Raw genomic sequence first — 22,335 nt, forward strand, 5'->3', positions numbered from 1 at the left:
AACAAGTTTCCATGCATTAAGGCCCGACGAGAATCCAGCATCGTGGCTGATTTAAAATAACTCATAAATGAAAGAGTTTTAGGAATCTTTCATGGGGCGTCAATTGTAAAGTTACGCATGCTAAAATAATCCGCAACTTTTCCCAACATTTAGCAACAAACCACGTCTAAAAAAACACATTTGAATTTGTTAATGTTACATTTTTCTCTTGTAAAATACAATGTCAATGTTAAATGTTAAATCTAAATATTAAATGTAAATGTTAAATCTAAATGTTACGGGTGAAACTAAATAGGCTAATTTGCTAATATGTAAATTCACCTGAAGTACCAAAATAAAAGCTCATAAAAATTTAACATTTAGCATTTACATTTAATACCAATATTTCAATTTAACATTTAGCATTTACATTTAACATTTTTATTTAAATGTAAAATTTAGATTTAATATTTATAACTATATGTAACATTTAGATTTAACATTTTGGATTTAGATTTAACATTGACATATTTTTATGAGAAAAGAAAATATCACAAATTTTACAAATATTGCAGTAAATATGGTCAAAAGTAACGTAAAAAAAAATCCACGTGTTTTTTAAACGTGATTTGTTGCTAAATTTTGCAAAAAACTTTTAGTTTATTTTAGCTTGCACAACATCTATATATTTCTATGATTTCTAAGATGACATTAAAAGCCATTTAATCATGTTTTCACATCTATAGTATATTTTAGAAATAGAGTTGCCTGATCCAAGTGTATTATTCTATCTAGGATTTGATGTTATCAGCCTCAGAGCTGCACTGTTTGATCATCCAGTGAGTTCAAAGTGCTGGAATCCAAAAGTGGTGTGATTGCATAACCAGGTTTCTTTTGACAGAAGGAAGGACATGAGTGCTTGATGTCATACTGAGCAGAGTCATGAGGATAATTCAATGAGATCCGGTTGAATAAACCATAAAAAGTCATTTATCTGTAGAACTGCTGACCTACTTTTAGAGTTTATATCATCTGTGCCCATGAGTGCGTCCAGGCTGCAGCAGCTGAAGGGTCATATTCTGCCAGAAAATAAGGTAAGCTTGCATTTTTAAGACTGACATAAAATAATATCACATTTTAGTTTACAGTCTTGTAACGTATTTATTACAACTGTGCACAAACTATAGTTTAAGACATGTTTGTTTTCTTAACATAACATCCGTTTGTTTGCATTGTGTGTCCACGTGTCAGCTACGACAACAAAAAACAGTAGTTCACTTTAAAAACAATAACACACATGTCTAAGGTTGTCGAAACATGCACTGCTGAATAATGTTGTAACAGCAGTTTTTAGTCTTAGTTTTTCACAGCAATAGCGCTTCAAACAGACTCGCATTTGTACCCTGTTGTCATTTGTCGTACTGAGATTGCACATGCACATGCGCACTACCGAAAAATGAATTTTTGCAAAAAATAAATATTTAAAATAATAATTATTATTAATGTTTGTTTGTTTATTTTTGTTTTCAAAGTGAACGGACAAGTGTTTTATTTGTTTATTGGATTATTAGGGTTAGGGTTATAATCTCAGTACGGAGGTAAACTCAGACCGTGACACCGGAAGTAAGCGGTTCACTGATTTTTTTTTTTTTTCTTTGTTCAAACTTTGTTCAAGCTTAAAAAAAAAAAAAAAAAACAGTACAATACAAAAAGTACAATTGCAACCGCCAGGGGGAAACATACAGAGGTACAGCTTCAGAGTAAAACATTAAACAAAAACATTGAAGAGAACACAGAAATCAAAAGTCTTGATGGCTTTCATGTTAAGCAGTTTATTGATGATAGACAGAGACAGTTCTTGAATTTAAATAATTATATTGGATATTATTATTATAAACTCATTAACGTGTGCATTAAAGCATGTTAGTGGATTATCCCCCGCTAAGGATATGCTCACGTTACTGTATAAAGTAACACAGCGTTAACCTCAAGGTTCAGTTATAATAATGCCATTTTATCCAACGATGTGGAATTAGAGAAAATGAGTTTAAAATAAAAATTAAATAAATAAAATATTTTAAAATTTATTTTATTTTTGCTGTTGTAAATTAAATTCGTGAATGAAATATAACTTCAGGACTTGTGATATAGCTATGAATTTATACTGCATATTTGAGATTTCTAAACAGCAAACTTAAGCAAAAAGGTAACTTATGGATTTAATTTTTGAAGCTTTGAGTTTCTCCTAGCTGTAAATATTATGTATAAACTCCGCTAATTATGATATATGGCAGAGGGAAAGGGAGGTTAGAAGCCCTAAGTGAGATTGAACGCACACAGTAGTTTAAATATCTGTGTTTCATGTCGATTTTGGTAAAACGTGTCTCTTTAAGTTTAAAGTTTAATGTGATGACAAGTGAGTATAAACTGCCTGATATTGAAGTTTATTTGTTTAAAAAGGTTGGAATATAATATTTTGTACATACTCCTAAACACTTGATGCATTTCTTTCTTTGTTGTGTAGCTCACAGGCATGGCGGTCTCACCCAGTCCTCTGACCACCCATGTGCTGAACATAGAGAAGGGTGTTCCTGGATCCAACATGGCCCTCAGCCTTTACCGTAAAAACCCCTCCACTAGTGCCTGGGATTTGATAACCACTGCGTAATGGCCATTAAAAGATCGATCAATGATTACTAATAGTCTCTGACACTAGAACAAGATGACAGTATTTTCAATGTTTTCTTAACAGGGCCACAAATGATGATGGCCGCTGCCCAGGACTGATCACAAAGCAATCGTTTACACCTGGTGTTTATAAGATGCATTTTGACACTGATCAATACTGGAAAAGTATGGGAGAGAGCGGTTTCTACCCCTATGTAGAGGTGAGATTTTTTTCAGAACACATGTTGTATCTTATTTCTAACATTTTTTTTTCCTCAGATGCACTTTTTATTAAATGTATTATTAATACTCATTTATTTTGGAATTAGAGTTAGCAAATCTTGGGAAGATCAGTCAGTATTGTTACACTTCTTTACTAGCTGCATTTACAAAGTTACAGTCTTGTCAATTATTGTGTTGTTGTTAATCGTTTAGCTTTTTCTTTTTTCTTCTTCTTCTTTTTTTTTTGCAGATAGTTTTTACTGTGAGTGAACCTGTCCAAAAATACCACGTTCCTCTGCTCCTGAGCCGTTTCTCCTACAGCACCTACAGAGGAAGCTAGAGATTACAGATATATTGAACTTCATCTTGTCCTGTTTCGTCTCTGATGTAGAGTAAAGATGTTGGAGACTATATCCAAGCTGACTTGGAGAAAAAAGGCACAATGTGTTTTTAATTTGTTTTGGTTTTTTTTTCTCTATTTTTCATGAATGTGGTCACGCAGATCAACACTATGGTATTTTATTTTTTTTTTCAATAAATTCCGCGTTGTTTACATGACCTTGATGTTCTGTCCAAAAATATTTTGTAATGTGTGATAAATGCTCTGTTGAAGACATTCATTTTGGTGTATATGGGATCCAGAACTGGAAGTAACAAAATACAAATACTCAAGTTAGCGTAACTAAATTGATTTTTGGGGGTACATGTGTTTTTACGAGTTTCTTTATGTTTGTAACTTTACTCATACTCATACTTAGATGTTGTTGCTAAAAAAAAATCTGTTGTATCTTATGCTGACGGTAATTTTTTGTTCAGTGTTAATTTTGTTAACTAAAACTAGAATTAAAAGCCTGACAGATAAACACTCAAGTCATTCCATGACTAATTGTAATGGGAATTTAAGAAGTACTGACAACAAAACCTTGTCTTTGTCCATTATCAACTGATGAGTAAAGACGTGACAAAACAAAAGGTGACACAACACACTGGATCATTACAACAACCTCAATGCCCTGATTGTTGTCCTTTTTAACCAATCATTTATCCAAACTCAAATTTAAAACTTTAGGATTGGAGCTTTATTCTTGCAGTTTGTAAGTTATTTGTTTGAATATGCAGAAAATGACCAATAACTTGTGAATAACGTAATCATATGATTATGCATTGCACTTTTTCTAAAGGGGTTAGATATTTGTTATTGTTATTATAACAGTGAAATAGTACTGTCTTACTTTAAATGACTGAACACAGAGTTAAAAGTATGCTTACAATGGAGTTTTATACGATGGAGCATTGTAGTCAGTAAAAAAAAAAAAAAAAATCAGTTTTCCGAATTAATTTTTTTCAAAAATCCATTTTCCGAATTAATTTTTTTTTTTAAATCCGTTTTCCGAATGAATATTTTTTTTTTAAATCCGTTTCCCAAATTATTATTTTTTTAAATCCGTTTTCCGAAATGAGTTTTTTTTTAACATCCGTTTTCCGAATTAATTTTTTTTTTTTTTAATTCGTTTTCCAAATTAAGTTTTTTTTTAAAATCCGTTTTCCAAATTATTATTTTTTTAAATCCGTTTTCCGAATTAAAATTTTTTTTAAATCCGGACAGGTAAAGAGGATACTTTAGTTCAAGAAGACTTTATTTGGTGCTTTTCACAGACACAGTGAACACAAGCACTACATAATATCCAATGCATCATTCATATTATTATTTTTATCCACCGGTATTCGTGAAGTTGCCCGTTGTATTGTAGTTGGTTGCTAATGAATTCAACCAGGACTCCAAGCTCCGAGTATGCTTTACGACGACTGTGTCCTCTTGAACTAAAGTATCCTCTTTACCTGTCCGTCACTAATGTTAAAGTTGTGCCGACTGCAAATCCATAATATTTTAATATTCTAACTCGAAAAGTAAAAATCAATAAATGGATGAATATCAAGCGCTGTGGATGACGCCATTGTTATGAACTCTGAACCGAAACCAGTCTGTTTTTTTTAAACATAATGAGATAATCCCCACAGATTTAAAAAAAAATATTAATTCGAAAAACGGTTAAAAAAAAAAAAAATTATTAATTCGGAAAACGGATTTTAAAAAAAATGAATCCGGAAAACGTATTTTTTTTTTTTTTTTTTTGACAAACATCATTTTGCAAAATCTATCACAGTATAACAAAACTGTCAAATTCAGACTAAAATAAGACTAAAACTGATTTCCACTGACTACATTTTAACTTTAAAAAATACATAAAACATTGAATGTAACTTTAACTTCATCCAGTCTTTGGAGAGTGCGTAAGACTAAAAGGAAACTAAAATTATCTCACTCTGCTATCGTCTGCTTTCGCCTGAGAAGCTCATCGGGTTTTCCTTGTCGACTTCTCTTCCCTGAGCTTGTTCGGGCCTTGCCCATGACGTGAGTGTAGTGTTTAGTTTGTAATTTTAAAGCCTTTTGTTCAGCTTTTTGGCTCTATATTGCTGTAAAACGATGGCAGACGACGAGCTGGAGGCTATCAGGCGGCAAAGAATGTCGGAGCTACAGGCTAAACATGAGGTAAAGACCAACAATTAGCTTTGGAGCGTGTTTGCTGACGCTATAAAGGAGACGCTGATGTGTGCTGTCAGCTGCAATAGCTAAACTTAGCACAACAGACGAGTAAATCTTACTTTAGCTGCTTTTATACGTATATGAAGGTCATGTTTGGTGTAATAGATGCATATATTTATGGTCTGTATTGTAGTAAAACTACACAATGATTTGATGTGGCCTCATCAGGGCTAGCTTCATGAGGTTAGCACACACACACACCCCTATATCTGACATGTAAATTATCAACATAAACACACACTGTTTGGTTTTAGACAAATCAAGTTTAGCATCTTTAATAGGTCTTTAAAATGGCTAAATAATGAAGAAAGTTGGTGAAGCGTTGTCTTCTTTTGTCTTAATATTTTACAACAACTGACATTGAAAAAAGAAACCTGGAGAAAACTACTGTATTTGTAGATGTTTCCACATGCTTTGATTTAGAATGTTAAATAGTTAATTCCGTAATAGAAATTAAATATTACCAGTTGTAAATATATTATTTTGATATTTGTAATGTTTTGTCCTGTCTCATATATTTTTGAAGAATTCCAACAACCAGCAAGGAGAAGAAGCCAAGCAAAGGTAAGATGTATATTGAATTTAAAATAATGAACATTGAACTTGCACCCTATTCATTTGTTTTACGACCTACTATTTATTTCATTACATACAGTACAGGGTTCTCACCAGGAATTTTTCACAGTATAAGGGGTGTGGCGTGGTAAAATTTGACATTTATAACTCTTGGAGGGCCAAAATTAGTGAAGTAAAGCTAAAGTTGTTTTTTTTTTTTTTTTAAATCCTTGTTTCTGCCTTACGTTTAGGGGTGTGCCATCTAAGGGACCTCACTATTCGATTAGATTTTGATTCAGGGCGCTACGATTCAATTAATCAACTATTATTACGATATTAACAATTATCACAATTTTTAATGCATTTTTTTATTTCTTTTTTTTTTCTCACTTTGCGGCTATTTCATACTTTTAAATAAGGTACTGTATATGTGTTGGTATCCATTCATTAAAGTAACCAAACAAATTTGTCACTATTATCTTTATTTATATAAAATCACCAAATCCAACAGTAATAATATTACAAAAGAAATAAATATATGTAAAAATACCTAAAATATTAGCTTGTTCAGCTAATTCAATCTGATCTAACACAAAAGCTTATTCAGTAAAAATAAAGACTTCCAAACCAAACTTAAATGAGCAGCATAAATCCCACAAAAAACTAAACATTTTGCTGTGCACAATCAAAGCAGCTTTAAAAACATACATCAGGTCTCATAACAATTGTAGAATTTGGATTTTTAAGTAAAAGGTGGATGCATAAAATAACACAAGGTATTATTAATACCAGGGACTGTGAGTGCTGAGACAAATGTGCAGCTACTCATCATCATCTTCACTTTCAAAATATTGTGTAAGAAAAGGAGCTGGTCAACATGTTCACTGTGCTCTGCAGTTACACAGCGGTCCCTGTTTCTAGACGGGTCGGGTGGGTGGGTGGCCGACATCGCCACGACCCCTCGCGCCAACTGTCGTGGTCCAGTCCCAGTGTCGGGGCGCACTGAGGACAGTCCGTGATGGGGGCACCAATCTCCGCTCTCCATCCCTGTCAGAGACTAGAGAACGCTCAGCGAGGTAACCATGTCCACGGCCCCAGTAAGCGGCGAGTTGGGAGTGGGGCGGTGCCTTCGTCGCCGGACCCTTCCAGGGGACGTTATGTTTGAGCTTTTGCGCACAGCGGAGTACGGACTGTCCGCACTCCTCGGAGCCTAAATACGCGGACGGTTATTACGGTTACGTAAGCAGAGGATGCACACAGGCAGTATCGGGGGCAGCTAAAGGGCTGCAGGGGTCTTGAGGTAACGATGGAATCCCTTTTGTGTCCAAGTGTGCAACAATTATAATGACGGTACCAATTAAAAAAGGAAAAACAACAGAAAATCCTCCCTACGTTGCTGAAAATTGACCGTAGGGGGGCACCATTGCTTTGTACAAAATTACAACGTTGGGGGCCCCAACGCTCAACAGCGCTGGCGAGAACCCTGACATATGTTATTGTATGTTTTGACAACTTTATAGCTGACTGCATTAGTTCATATCTTTGAGATTTTGTTTTCTGTTCACAGAGAGACCGATATGAGGAATTCTATATTAGCTCAGGTTCTAGATCAATCTGCCCGTGGAAGACGTAAGTGTGATATGTTTCACTATTAAAATCTGATGAAATTAATTACTAACTTATTGTATGTGTCTTTTTGCGTTTTTAGTGAGCAACCTGGCTTTAGTGAAGCCAGAGAAGGCAAAAGCAGTTGAAAACTATCTCATTCAAATGGCTCAATTTGGAAAGTTGAGCGGAAAGGTGAGTGAATACCTGTTTGCTCTTTTTGTTAAAAATCACTCTGTGGAACATCCTCAGGCATCAAGTTAGGAAAACCTCTGTCATTTATCAGAACAAACAGGCCCCAACAACAAAAGTGCCAGACAACCTCCCCCCCCAAGTCCGTAAAACACGACATGTCGTTTTATTTTGAAGGAAAGGACAGTACACCATAACAGAAGTAAGCTGGAAACAATCGTTTTTCTTTTACTTTTTTCTAGTCAAGGCAAGGCAAATTTATTTGTATAGCGCATTTCATACTCAAGGCAACTCAATGTGCTTTACATGATAAAACATTCAACTGTTTAAAATCAATAAGAACATTTAAAATCAATTAAAATCATCAGTAAAATCAATTAAAATCATCAGTAAAATCAATTAAAATCATCAGTAAAATCATCACATCAACAACATGACAAAATCTCTTTCTCAATCATATGCAGTAGAGAAAAAAATTGCCTTTAACTTTGATTTAAAAATGTTCACATTGGATGCTGACTTCAGCTCTGCTGGCAGTTTGTTCCACTTCTTTGCAGCATAACAACTACAGTAAAAGCAGCATCACCATGTTTACTGTGAGCTCTGGGCTCTACTATCTGACCTGTGTCCATAGATCTGAGAGACCTGCTGGGTTCATACCTGACTAACATGTCACTGATGTTGAGTTAAGTTAAGATATATAAACCTATTGTTTGATTAATAAATACATAGTTGAATTAAAAATTGATATATTTTAACTTTTAAAAAATAAATAGAGAATAACAGCTTTTAACTTACTCTCATATCCGAAGCAACACATATTGATGATGTGTGTACAGTATGTGTATTTCCGGTTTCCTCAAAATACGTCGTCATGTTGTCTTTTACGTCCTGAGGTCATTGAGCCTGACAACTTTTCATTTGAAGCCTGTCATTTGACACCATTTGGTTTGACAAGTGAGGCTGTGTCATTTCACAGGGTTTCGTTTGACGGAGGTTTTGCTGCGACATGAGTCGGTTTATTCTGACAAATAACAGAGGTTTTCGTGATACCTGATACAGGGTGTCCGCAATATTGATATCCGTCTGATATCAGCCAGAAAACAAATATCGGATTTTATCGAACTGCATCTAAAATCTCCGATATATATTATATTTATTCAACTGCAGAATACTGTAGATATTATATTAAAGGTTAAAATGTATGTAACCAATTGTTTAATAATAAATGGGTCAGTTTTTCTCATCTCTACTGTTGCTGACTATTGTTCTCTGTTTGAGTAACATCACTTTCTAACATTCCACACTACAAAATAAGTAATAAAAGTATGTATGATTCGTGCTGATATCAAATCGATATCAGAGCTAGGCTGCAATATCGGCATCGTATCGGAAGTGACAAAATTGCATCAGGACGTTCCTGTTAAAAAGTATTGGAAGCTGATAAATAAATTGTGGGAAAATTAAGGCCCTTGAAAAGTTTTAAAAAAAAATCTTAATCGCAATTTTATGAGGTGTTAAATTTTATTGGTATTCAAGCTTTGACTTGGTTGCATACTCGGAGCTACATTGCCTCTGGGCCGCACGTGTATGGATGCTACGTCTTGTGACAGCGAATGTTCCGGCGCGAAAACAGACGAAAAGAAAAATTAAAAAATGGGAAAGTGCAAGTTCTCTGACTCCTAGCTCAAGATGCTCAAATTCAAAGATTGGATAAAGTTAGTTGAGAAAAACAACCATGAAGCCTGTTGCACACTTTGTAAGAAAAGGATGAGCGTAGCATAAATGCAGTTAAAGTCGAAGAGCTGAATAAAGTGTGCAACACACTTCAACTTGATGCAGACCATCTTGCTGAGCAGACAGAAGGAAAATCTGGGTCATTAATGGCCCAGCCTATCACCAAGTCTAACACCTTTTGTCGAACGTACAAAGAAAAGCTCAAGGAGCTAACGGACACAGAGAAGCTGATTGGAAACAAATCACACAATCTCAAGGACCATGTCCTACATTTTGATCATGTTGAAAGAAGTTCTTGTTTTATGCCAGTTGGCCTTGAACAACTACTGTTACTTGTTGTGACATGAGGGGAATGTCTATAAACCTGCCTTAAGTTTAATTTATTCTTTCAAGTTTTATTTCTTCTCAGCTTACCTAATTTTTGTTCAGTTGCAAACTACAACTGTCAAAGATGTGTTGCTAACAACAGCTTGAAGTGGTGATGAGATCTTACTTTTCTTTTGAAAGGTTGTTAAAAAAAAAGTCTTAAAATAGTATTGAAATTAACCTCAGAATTCTTGCATATACCCTGTGATACCTCACTCTGAGACTTAAGGATGTCCTAAAATGTACACTGTACAGTTGAGAAGTTAACCAAGCTGTTTGTTGTCAGATTTCTGAGTCGGGTTTGATTGAAATCCTGGAGAAAGTCAGTCAGCAAACAGAGAAAAAGACAAGAGTCACAGTGAGTACACACAACATATTATTACACTTTGGATTTTTTTTTAAACTACCGGTAATTACTTTCCTTTTCAGTTCAACAGACGGAGGGTGATGGACTCAGACGATGAGGATGATTATTAACGTCAAAGTGGGAGCCCTGACATGTGGGAGAAGAATTACAAGTAGTTTTTTCCAGGGAGTCTGGTAGAAGTTTTAATGCCACTCTAGAATTCTACACAAGAAAAATGAGCAATGTGATCAGGATGGCAACTTTGCATCAAAGCAGGCTATTCTTTTGTGACACCATTTAAGTTGCAAAATGTGTTTTTTTTTCTGCTTAAGTTGTACGCCCAACTGCTCATGACACTTTGATGTCTCTGTCTTTTGCTGCATTTTTCTTTGCTTTGTTTTTGCAATACAACAGAATACTAGACAAAATGCTTTTACTGAAGTTGCATTTTGATCTATAATAAGCATTATTCCTTTTTTTCTACTCAAAAATATCCTCCCATCAGCGTTAGTGGTAATATACTTCCTTGTTGCTGACGCGTGCCTCAACGGTTTACAAAGAAATCTTAATGTTCTAAATAAAAATCACTGTTTTTCCAGTAAACCATTTAATAAAAAATAATGTGTCGTTAGGTTTTGAAAGGTTTCAGCTGGACTTTTTTCATTGCAACAAAGTTCTTCTTCACCACCGTTTGTTTAAAGTAATTGCCAAATGTAATTAAGTTCTTTTGGAATAAAAATGCAGTGGAAAATATTACAATTTCATTACAAAAAAGGTGTGCACAAATGTTGCCGATATCTCAGAGATTGTGATCCTGATCTGCAGTGGATCATCTCCTCTCACATGTACCAGACTGAGCTCCATCTTTGGGCAGGCTTGAATAGAGGCAACTCATAGACCAGGGGTACATGTACCACTAGGGGTGCTTGAACACATTGCAGGGGGTACTTGGAAACATGTTGAGTCATTTTAGGCCTATTTCAGACACTACATGCTCATCCAACATCTTTTCCACCTGTTGACAATAAACGGCATTATTTAAATAAACAATATTGTGGCCTTAACATGTTACGCACATTGCTAAAAATTGTAAATATATTCTCTGATATACAATAATTGTAATGCACAAAATTGATATTTAGTGTGTGTTAAAGGTACAGGTTGACATTTTCAAGCTGTAGGAGATTTCAGAGGCCAACATGTTGGCATGTAAATAAAACAAGAAATTTTACTAAATTGGAGCGACGAAGAGGTTGTCCTAATCTGAAGAGAGGCCTCGGGGGGGGGGGGGGGTACATGAGACAGAAAAGGTTGGGAAGCACTGTCCTAGATCATCAAAAGCAGTGCTGAGTTTCTATATTAATGGAACATGGAGGTCCATGTCTTTTGACTGGAAAATGGTCTGCCTACAAGTTTAGTCCCAGCATTAGCTGATTCCTGCTCCTTGAATTTAGACTTGATTTTTAATCATACTGTCCATTTATTATCTGATACTACACATGAATTCAATCAGATCTTGAGCTCAAACACACACGATTGTCATGTGTAAGGTTTACCTTCTTGGATCTTTTAATTGAACAGCTCCAAGGACAGATGACAAGAGTAATGTCATTTCAATGAGGTTTATTCACAGGAAGTTCAGCAGTCTAAGCCCACATGCAGGGGATCAGAGGAAGGATGTTTAGTTCCTCCATGTCTGTGCCTCTGTCTGCGTCTATCGGTATGTCTGTATGTCTTCATGACTGGAGGTGTCACAAACATGATCATCTATCACATGCAACCTCCTTTGCTGACCTTGAGGTGATTAAAACAGTTCACGTGCGTGAATTCAAAAAAAGCAACAGTTTCAGGGCTTATCAGCCGCACATTAAGAAATACAAAAAATAATCATTTTACATGCTTAACATTTTTTGTAACCAAAGGGATAGAAATGTGAATGCTAGATATAAACACTATAAACCTTTACACACACTCGCTCTGGTTCAGTTTTCACACATGAGGTCAAAGGTCAAGAGGTATAAACTGGCCATAGCTGATGGTGTAAACAGCGAGTCTGACAGAGATTTAGATCATTTTTTCCCCGTTGGAGCTTTGATTCTTTGGAGATGGAAAATTTGCGGAAGCGTGATATCAGTTTGTTTCACTTACCGGCCTTTCCATCTTGTGCACTTCCTTCAAATTTGTAAAATAATAGGGTAATAAAAATAATCATGGACCTGGTTAGTGAATGGTGTACCTCGTGAATTCACCTTTTCAAAGTGAGAACTCATACTGTCCTTTTTACACACGGAAATCTTGTTTACCATCAATAATAACTATACATTTTATTGATAAGCACTTTTCAAAAACACTTTACATTTGTTAAAACAAATACAAAAGTCAAATATTTAATGTAAGATATGATAAAATAAAACTTTATTGATTCCCAATGGGGGAAATTAAAAAAAAAGGGTATTTTTTTCCCTTTCTAAAAATATGAGCCCATCTCGTGAACTTTGTCCCATCTCTAAATAAACACCTCAAAGTAGGAAAATTCCATCAGATAACTTCATTTTCCATGGCTAAATAGAGTTGTTGTTGGAATTCTATCAATGTTCATGCAGAACAAATAGTTAGAGGTACTTTAACAGCACCCTCCCTGTTTGCCCGCTTTGATTGACAGGCGCTTCCTTAGGGGCGGGTTCCAACGTTGCCTCATTTACGAGCGACTCCTGGCCAGATGGCTTCCTATTGGCTACTAAGACCCTCGTCCAATGTTCTCAACTCTGATAGGTTTAGATTTTAAACACATGTTCAGCATCAGCCAATCGAGCACAGAGGATGAGCTCCATTCATTAGCAGTTAGCTACTCGGCACGGAGCTAAACATGAGTAGATCCTCAAACTGTGTGAACTCTGAGGTGGAAGATTGAGCTGAGAATTATGGATAAACATCACATAGTGACATGTACTGCTCCGGTTAACATAGCAGTCATTAAGTACTGTAAGTATGCATTAGACTTGCCTTACTGTTAGCTTTGTAAGCTTTAGCGTTGACAAGACATTTCTGTTTAAACTCATTTACCTGTTTAAACTCATTTAAGTGTGTGCGCGTGCGTGCGTGCGTGCGTGTGTGGGTGTGTGTGTGTGTGAAAACTTGTATATGGGTAGTATATAATATTACTGTTTATACATTGTTTATTTATGTATATTGATGTATGTATGCATAGGTGTACCTCTGTACATATACAGTGTAAATATATGTATGGGTGCATTTATATGTATAAGTATATCTATGAGCTGCTAATTTATTATATATATATATATATATATATATATATATATATATACACACAATATGCAACCATTGGGGTGTCCCGATCCGATATCGGATTTTGGTCCAATAATAGCCTCAAAACGAATATGGATTCAAATTTTCCGATTACAGAATACTGTAGATATTATGTTGAAGGTAAAAATGAATGTAATAAATGGGTCAGTTTTTTTCATTATTATTGTTCTCTGTTTGACTAACATCACTTGGTCAAGCCTTTTCTAACTGAAGAACATGAAGAAAAAGAGAGAGAGAAGAAAGAAGTATGATTAATGCTGCAATATCGGTATCATATCGGAAATGAAAAAGTTGTATCGGGACATCCCTGGCACCCATACTTCTTCCTACTCCTTTTTATTGAAATCTTCTGACTTTGTGTTTTTGACTTGTTTTGAAAATGAAGTTGTTTGTGACATTCTTTTTATTTCATGTGTATTGTTTTTTTACATGTTCAAAAATAAAACAAATTAAAAAATAAACTAAATCTCTTTTCATGTTGATGAATGATCATACAAAACACTAAATTCTTGTTTGTTTATTTTTTTAAAGGGGGTAAGAGAAATGAAGATTTAATTCTACCCATTAACTCGTCTTTGAGCGTCACTTTGCATCAAGACCAGGTATTTGAAATGTGTTTGAATAAGACTTTGGTCAGTTTAAAGTTCTAGGTTATACGTTATTACTGATTTTTAATGATTTGTCAGTAGAAAATTCCATGTGTGAATCATGAATTGTGATTCCTTTTTTCTTATTATTATTATTATTATTTTTTTTTTTTTTTACATTTTAATAGTTTTGGTTTTTTTATGCTCTAATAGATGTCATGTTAGGATGTTGTTATTTTACAACCAGAAACATTTTTTTTTTTTAAATTTATTTTCCAGCTATAGTTTACACTATACACTGGGGAATTGGTTTTGGTGGGTTAATGCAAACAGTAAATATAGAGTTGAGGAAAGCATATAGATGGATAAATATTATACACATGTTTGTCAATGTTTTCTGTGATTACCAACTGGGTTTGACCCCTGCATTAGTTCATCAGGAACAGGTCTACTCTGTTCTCTGGTTCAGAACAAGGAGAGCTGTAGCAGCCTTCAACTTGATTCTAATCCATTCTAGAGGTCGTCTAAACATGACTTGTTTTGTATCAGGATTTCAAGCATTCATTTCTCATGCAAATTTCCATCGATAACATGAAGTCACTGTAACATAAAACTGCTGCTTTTGGATCAGCTTTTTCTGCTACTTGGCTTAAAACTTGATTAATCTTATTCAAATTTCCATTAACCTCAGGTTTTTTTAAAAAAAAATTTTTAAATTCATGTTATACCTCTCTTGTATGTGTATAATATTATAGTAGTTTATTGCTTCCCTCAAGCATATTGAATTGAAGTATGTGTGCCTTTCCAAAAGATTGAAATTCTCTTGGTGCATATTTGTTTTTCCTTTTTGCTTTGTTACTTTCTTTATTTATTTATTTAAACTATTGTAAACCAACCACAATGTCATGATTGAAGTATGGAAGTACACTGTATGTTGGACAGCTCAGTGTTGAGTGATTATAGCACTAAACAGAAAGAAGGCTAGGTTTGACCCCTAAGGTGGACCGGGGCCCTCCTGCTGGGAATTTACATGTTCTCGTAGAGTGTAGATGGACATCTTGTATCACAGTGGGGGGCCACAAAAATGTTCATTGTCTCATGCAAGGTCCACTTTTTCAGAATTAATGTCAGCATTTTGAATAAAAATGACCAATTTGAAAATTAATAAAGGAAAGAACAAATAGGTTTTGTGTGTTTATGCTTTTTGTTTTGTTGTTGTTGTTCCCTGTGTTTGAGGCTTTTGTGTGCATTTGTTGTTTGGTGTGTTCTTGGAGTTGTTTAATGTATTTTTATGTAATTTGATGTATTGTTGTCGTTTTGTATATTTTTGAGTCATTTTGTGTATTTGTTTTAAAGGTCACACAGTTAGGTTGTCTGCTGTAGAGTGAATAAGTGTGTGAGTTTTCTTCTATGTTATCACTCTAACAGACTGACATGTTTAAGGTATTCTTTGCCTTGCACCTGATGCTAGAATAGTCATCAACAGACAGAATAGAGAGTCATTATATCACGATATATTTTGAATTAAATCTATTTTACTCTTCTTTTTCTCACCAGCTCAAAACAACCACAACAGTTGCAACCAGCAAATCATTTGAACAAGATCAAATATGGCTCAATGGCAAAGAAGAAGACATAACACATCCAAGGCTGCAGGCGTGCCTCAGAGAGAGTAAGTTAAACTCTTTTTTTTTTTTCCTTTGAGAAAACAGAAGGCACAATGTGATTTGACCTTTTTCTGTGATCAGTTCAGCGGTTGGCACGGAAGAGGCGCAAGGACGGTAGCTCTGGTTTGGATTCAGCTGGTTTGCCTCACAAAGTCCACATTTGCTCTGTCAACAACTTTCCTACAGCAGCTGGACTTGCCTCATCAGCAGCTGGCTTTGCCTGTCTGGGTGAGAGTTTGTAACCATTAGCATCAGTTTCTCCATGAGCCAAGATACACAGATCTGTGGACGCTGTCTTTGAATTGTCCTTAATTAAGTCTTTTTTTTTAAGCATTATTTAAAAATTACTGCATTGGGTTTAGTTTTAATCCATGTAGATTATATGCAGTATATATAATATGTAACTTACACAAATGCCAATAGTATATATTTTTGCTGATAAAAGACCATTTTGTTCCCAAGTGCCAACATTTTTTGCAAATTTGTTAAAGTGGGCAATAGAAGAATCTTTCTTTTGCAATATTTATTTTTGGCTCTAAGGGACTGTTCTACGAAGCTGGATTTCCTCTTATTATGCAAATTTTGTAATTTATTCGGTGTGTGTGTTGTACTACAAAGCTGGCTGTCTTCTTACAGCGCTAAATCACGTGGAAACTTAGTCAAATTTCATTCTTTCTCTCATTAATACATAAACTATGGTGAAACGGACAGCATCAGCAGGAACATACTACAGTGAAACAATGCGCTCTCATTCCAGTGTGATAAATTGAGGAGGGCTACGTGAATAGAAACACGTATGTGCCGTATGTATAATCTCACGTTTTTACACTTTAACAGTGTCGGCAGCTTCCTGTGTGTGTATCTGATCCCTATTTTAAACCGTTGTTTACTTAATTATACCCTTATTTAACGTTTATTCTTTCTTTTGTCTTTGTTAACGTTTTTATTCTTTTATTTGTGATTTTTTTGGCTGTAACATAAGCAATTTCCACATGAGATTAATAAAGGAATTCTGATTCTGATTCCTGCCTGTGTTCCTTCCTTCCTGCTTTTTCTGCAGCAACAGTGTTGTTTTTGTCTGAATTATAGATTTTAATTAATCATAGTTTTAAAGAATTATTCCTCAATTGTGACGTGAGTTGCTCTACACAGTTTCTTCATGATTGTGATTGGTCTGACACTGCGCAGACGTAGCCAGGCTGAAATCCCTTCGCTTAAGTGCACGTGTTTATATCCTGCTTCGTAGTACAGGAGCTCTCTGATGGAGAATGTTTGGTTAGGTGAAAGCCGCTAGCAGAGAGATATCCATGATGTACTCATCCAGTTTCATAGTACAGGCCCTAAAGCTATAGATTGTATTTCTTTACTACGATGGTAATTCCCTGCACCTCTTGGCCCCTGTGTAAACTCTAGGTTAATGTTGTGTGTTGCAGTTTTCTCTCTCGCTCGGGTGTATGGTGTGGAGGGAGAGTTGTCTGCCATTGCTCGTCAGGGCTCTGGTAGTGCGTGTCGCAGCATGTATGGTGGGTTTGTCCAGTGGATCATGGGACAGAAGAGTGATGGTAAGGACAGCATCGCTCAGCAGGTGGCGCCAGAGACACATTGGCCGGAGCTCAGAATCCTCGTACTGGTGGTAAATCTCTCAGACATTTAAGGTTTATGTGCTACCATCATTTTGCATGTTAACAGACATTGGTGCTGTATTTTATGTTGTACATTTTATTTATAAAAAAAAAATGTGATTTGTGTTGTTGTTGCAGGCTAGTGCTGAACGCAAGCCAATAGGCAGCACATCAGGAATGCAAACCAGTGTAGAGACGAGCTGTCTATTAAAGGTAATATTTTATTAGTAATAATAATATGTCAAAGACACTTTACAGGAAGCAACAAGAGTGGAGGAGAATCTTTTACACACATTAAAGTTCATTCACATTGTTTTATGGCTTTGAAGCCATTGAAAGGTTTCTGTTAAGCCTTGGTATAACAGATATCATATGTTTTAGATATTTTAAGTATACTTTTAATTGTACCATGTAGGTATACATTAAACCATTGACTTTGCATGTAATCTGTTCGCTTGTGCCGCAGAAACCGCGTTTGGTGTGAACGTAGCATAAGGCTATCATCAGAGCCTTATTTACAGCTCCTCCCTCCCTCTGTAATTCACTCCCTCAAAACATTTGAAACTGTACCACTCTGGACTTTCAAATTACGCCTCAAAACTCATCTATTCAGACTTCGTTTTTAACTGCTAAAACTACTTTTAGTAGTAAAATGTTCATTATCACATTAACTCTTTTAATTTTATCATGTCTACTTTTGCTTTAAAGTATCTTTGAGTTTTTTTTAAAGCGCTATCTAAAAATTAAGATATCTGAAACTACTCTCAGATAATAGTTTTAAAGATGAAGCATGAAAAATTGAAGCCAACAGTTGGAAGAACTACAACACAAAATCCTTCAACGGTTAATATATTATTATTATTATTATTATTATTTTTATTAGAGGGATTTAGCCTCCATCTATGCCGTCAGGAGAGCAGTTTGTCCTCTTTATAATGTATCTAAGCTAAGAAGATGAAGTCCATTGTGACGTTGTGTGTACGTGCAGCACCGTGCAGATGTTGTGGTCCCTGGCCGGATGGAGGAAATGATTCAAGCTGTACGAAACAAGGACTTCCCTGTGTTTGCTGAACTAACCATGAAGGACAGTAACCAGTTCCATGCCACCTGCCTCGACACCTACCCACCAATCTTCTACCTGAACAGCGTGTCTCAGATGGTCATCAACCTGGTGCATCGTTACAACAGCTTTTACAAAGAGACACGGGTCAGCATTTCTGCCATGTATTAAAAATCTCTCAAGCTCAGTGAAAGACTTTAAAAAACCTGCATTTCATCACAACAATTGTAGACATCAGTGGTTCTCACACTTTATAGGCTTACTTACCCCTTTTCTCCAAGTTCCCCCTTTGTCTGACTACAACATTTTTCTCAGAATAGAGCATAATGATGGAATGAATGAATATTTTGTGAATAAGTGGAATCAAACAGTATTTAGTGGCTTCTGAATAGATTTATTTCTATACTTTTTAATCATTTCCACTCATCTCCTGCTTTGTATTATCAGTGCATGTTCTAATATAGATCATTTCCATCACCATTATTATGAAATATAATTTTTTACTAACAATAATCATCATAAAAACCCATATTTTTAATTCTTTCATTTAGCTTTTCTCTCTCTCTCTCTCTCTCTCTCTCTCTCTCTCTCTCTCTCTCTCTCTCTCTCTCTCTCTCTCTCTCTCTCTCTCTCTCTCTCTCTCTCTCTCTAAGTACCAATCAATATACTTTTACAAAACTTATACAAAAAAAAACCTGAAATTAGAGTCATGTGCATGTTTGTAGACACAATTCTTCCCATGACATTTTTTGTAAATTAGATTCTTTAAAATAGTTTAATTTCCTTTGTACTTGTAGTATAACAAAACGTATTAAACTATGTTTGAACTTTGCTCTTGTTCAGTAGTTGGTTTTCAGTGGCATGCAGGGCAAAGGAAGCCGTAACGGTAACAATCCCACTCTTTGTTTGCTCACAGGCCGCCTACAGTTTTGATGCAGGACCCAATGCTGTGATCTTCACTTTAGCGCAGCACATTCCTGAGCTGGTTGGTGTAATCCAACATTTCATTTCCTTCTTCCCCCCAGAGAGCAACGGAGAGGAGTGAGTTGGGTCACTTCTACACTTTTAACATCTCATAAATGATAGCCATTGCAATACCTCTAATTTCGATTATAATTGTATAACATAAGTTTTTTCTCTCTCCCACTCCATTTCAAGCGTCAGTGTATGTGATTATTTTTGTGTAACCTATATTTTTGTTTTTTTTCTTGCCACACTATTCGCTTGAAATTAAATTAAATGAATAGTTTTAAGCCTTTTTGAAACATCTAATATGCTTTTTCCTCCTTTGCAGGTCAGTTAAGGGTCTCCCGTTCAGTGTGCTGCTTGTCTGAGGAGCTAAAACAGGGCGTTGGTGTTGAGCCTTTGCCAAAGGGAATAAAGTACATTATTAGTACCCAGGTATATACACATTTTAATTTAAACAGTCTTTGACATGTATGAAGCCTTTTCCACCCCTGCCTCTTTTATTCATTCTATGCCACATTATTTTTGCTGAATATTATTTGTTTTATTACATTTTCTGAATTAAAACTAAGGCAATAACTAATATTCCTGCATTTCATATGTAACCACAAGTTTTTAGTTTTTTTAAAATTGTATTATGTTATTATTATTTGCTACAGGTTGGACCTGGACCTTGTTTTGTGGAGGATTCCACTCAGCACCTGCTATCATCTGATGGACTTCCTTTAAAAACAGCGTAATAGGCTAAAGCTCACAAGGACACACTTCACTATGAAATAAGGAAGAAACCTCAGCAGAGACTTTTAGACAATCACATCGATCTCGGTTTTCTACAATTTATACGAGCAAGCGCCTTATTTTCAATGTCAATCATGAATGATGCATGTTGTCTTTTTTTTTTTTTTTTTTTTTTTAATTCTATTGATAGTCTTATCTCTCTGCTGTGCTATTGTGTGGCTCACTACATTGTTACACTGATTTAAAGATGCAAAAGTATCCAGACCTTTTTGTTTCCCTCGTAAAGATGAACTTTAGTTTAACTTAAGAAATATTAAACACATTTTCTGGTAATAAACATACTCCTGCATGGATTATTGAAAATACATTAATGGTATACTGTATTTCTCAACCTTTTTCTTCCTTTTGTGTACTGTTTTAATTTTATTTTTGATCGGGTTATTAAATTTAAGTTTCTAAATGTGTAAATAATAAAATACAATCTATTTTAGAGATCTGTCAAGTTTCTTGTATGAATCTATTGTTATTGATTTTTCTATGACATTAAATGCAACTTTGCCAAAAATGATGCTTAATTATAGGTGTAGTGAGCAGGTACGTGCAGGGGTAACTCTGTCCTTTTGGTTTGCTTACTTTATGAGTGACTGCCTTATCAAAGAAACAATCCTGTACTTCCCAGTCGTAGCAGGAAGAGCATCTTACATAATGATTGGCCAAGGCTATGATGCAAGTTGCACGTTCTGTAGAAAACGTCTTTTAAAAAAGGGGAAATGCTGAAAAGAAATGGTATCGAGGCCGCACACCATTGAGAAATGTTATATTTAAAACTTGTGTCCCCACTGTGCGAATGCCCTGGGTTCTGGGTTTGATTCCCAGTGGAGGAAGAATGGGGACATTTTTTGTGTGGCATTTGCATGTTTCTCTCTACTCCTTGCCTGGATTGGTGCTGACTAAATAGTCACACACACACACACACACACAGCGTGTTTCACTTTTTAGTAGTCTTTAAACATACCATAAAATAGAAAAAATCCTCTGTGTGTTTACAGTGTGACTTGTCTCACTGATTTAACGTTTTATATTAGCTGCTGTGAAGAAGACCATTCAATAGTCTGGGCCTCTGTGTCCTCTGCATGAGAAGTTAGCACAAAACTGGATTACTGTAATAATTATTTAGCTGGTTGATTGAAGGACATGCGTAAAGAGTCGTTTTGAAGTATACAAAGGACAACACTTGTATTTTCTTCCAGATTACTCAATTTAATTGATTTTTTGTCTTTCTATGATATTAAATGCAAAGTTTGGTCCAATATGTTGCTTACTTGTGTGGACACACTAGTCCACGTGTGTCAAACTCAAGGCCCGGGGGCCAAATCCGGCCCTTTAGACCAGTGGTTCCCAATATTTTTTGTCTTGCGTATCATCTGTACCCCCTTCAAATCATTAGTACCCTCTCCATAGACTCATGCTTTTTCATTTGTGGAACAGCGGGCTCTCCTAAACCCCTAACTGTGTCTTAAACATAATCTACAAATTCAAAACAATTAGTGAAATTTAAAGTAGTCCTTTGTTTAAAAAATAACAATGCAACTTTTATGATTACATCAACAGTAAGTTAATATGGTCTCCTATGTCAAATTATTGTCTACTATTGTCAGAAGTGTGATAAAATGGCCTCTACAGCATCAAATAATCCTGTTTCAATACATTACAAGAACATTTAGGATTTTGTTGAGCATTACTACTGTTAGTTTGTGGTGAATTTGTCCAAAAACTGGCCTAAAAAGAAACTTGGAATATTTCCTGATTTTTTAATTCGTTGTTAAATCTGACCAAGTACCCCTTGCAATGTACTCCTGTACCCCTAGTGGTATGCATACCTCTGTTTGGGAACCACTGCTTTAGACCATTCAATTCAGCCCGTAGAAGAAAGTTAAAAAAAACAAAAAAAACATGAATAATTGTGTAAATTACCAAATAATTCAGTTGTAGATCTCTCAGCCCTAAATACACAAATTCAATGAAACTCCATTATATTTGGAGGATCACAATTTTCCCACGCTTTTATCACATGACTGAAGTCATTTTCAA

General features: G+C 35.3%; 3 protein-coding genes across 3 annotated transcripts; all 3 read left to right on the plus strand.

Annotated features, from left to right (window-relative positions):
• The first annotated feature begins 872 nt into the window (after positions 1 to 872).
• On the plus strand, positions 873 to 3,415 carry uraha (urate (5-hydroxyiso-) hydrolase a). Its single transcript, XM_028441781.1, has 4 exons — positions 873 to 1,073; positions 2,504 to 2,643; positions 2,732 to 2,867; positions 3,119 to 3,415. Exons 1-4 carry the CDS (start codon positions 1,020 to 1,022, stop codon positions 3,206 to 3,208), a joined length of 420 nt encoding a protein of 139 aa, XP_028297582.1. The 5' UTR covers positions 873 to 1,019; the 3' UTR covers positions 3,209 to 3,415.
• Positions 3,416 to 5,217: 1,802 nt separating this feature from the next.
• Positions 5,218 to 10,915, plus strand: pdcd5 (programmed cell death 5). The gene is made up of 6 exons (XM_028438872.1): positions 5,218 to 5,419; positions 6,000 to 6,037; positions 7,596 to 7,657; positions 7,737 to 7,828; positions 10,215 to 10,286; positions 10,358 to 10,915. Exons 1-6 carry the CDS (start codon positions 5,354 to 5,356, stop codon positions 10,403 to 10,405), a joined length of 378 nt encoding a protein of 125 aa, XP_028294673.1. The 5' UTR covers positions 5,218 to 5,353; the 3' UTR covers positions 10,406 to 10,915.
• Positions 10,916 to 11,639: 724 nt separating this feature from the next.
• Positions 11,640 to 20,676, plus strand: mvda (mevalonate (diphospho) decarboxylase a). Its single transcript, XM_028438849.1, is given in 11 exon segments — positions 11,640 to 13,256; positions 14,136 to 14,206; positions 15,749 to 15,863; positions 15,940 to 16,086; positions 17,292 to 17,491; positions 17,619 to 17,693; positions 18,469 to 18,687; positions 19,457 to 19,581; positions 19,835 to 19,853; positions 19,855 to 19,941; positions 20,166 to 20,676. Coding segments are annotated over 11 exon segments (1,200 nt in total). The 5' UTR covers positions 11,640 to 13,195; the 3' UTR covers positions 20,247 to 20,676.
• Positions 20,677 to 22,335: the final 1,659 nt, after the last annotated feature.

This window comes from Gouania willdenowi, chromosome 3 (genome assembly GCF_900634775.1).
Source record: "Gouania willdenowi chromosome 3, fGouWil2.1, whole genome shotgun sequence".
NCBI lineage: Eukaryota > Metazoa > Chordata > Actinopteri > Blenniiformes > Gobiesocidae > Gouania > Gouania willdenowi.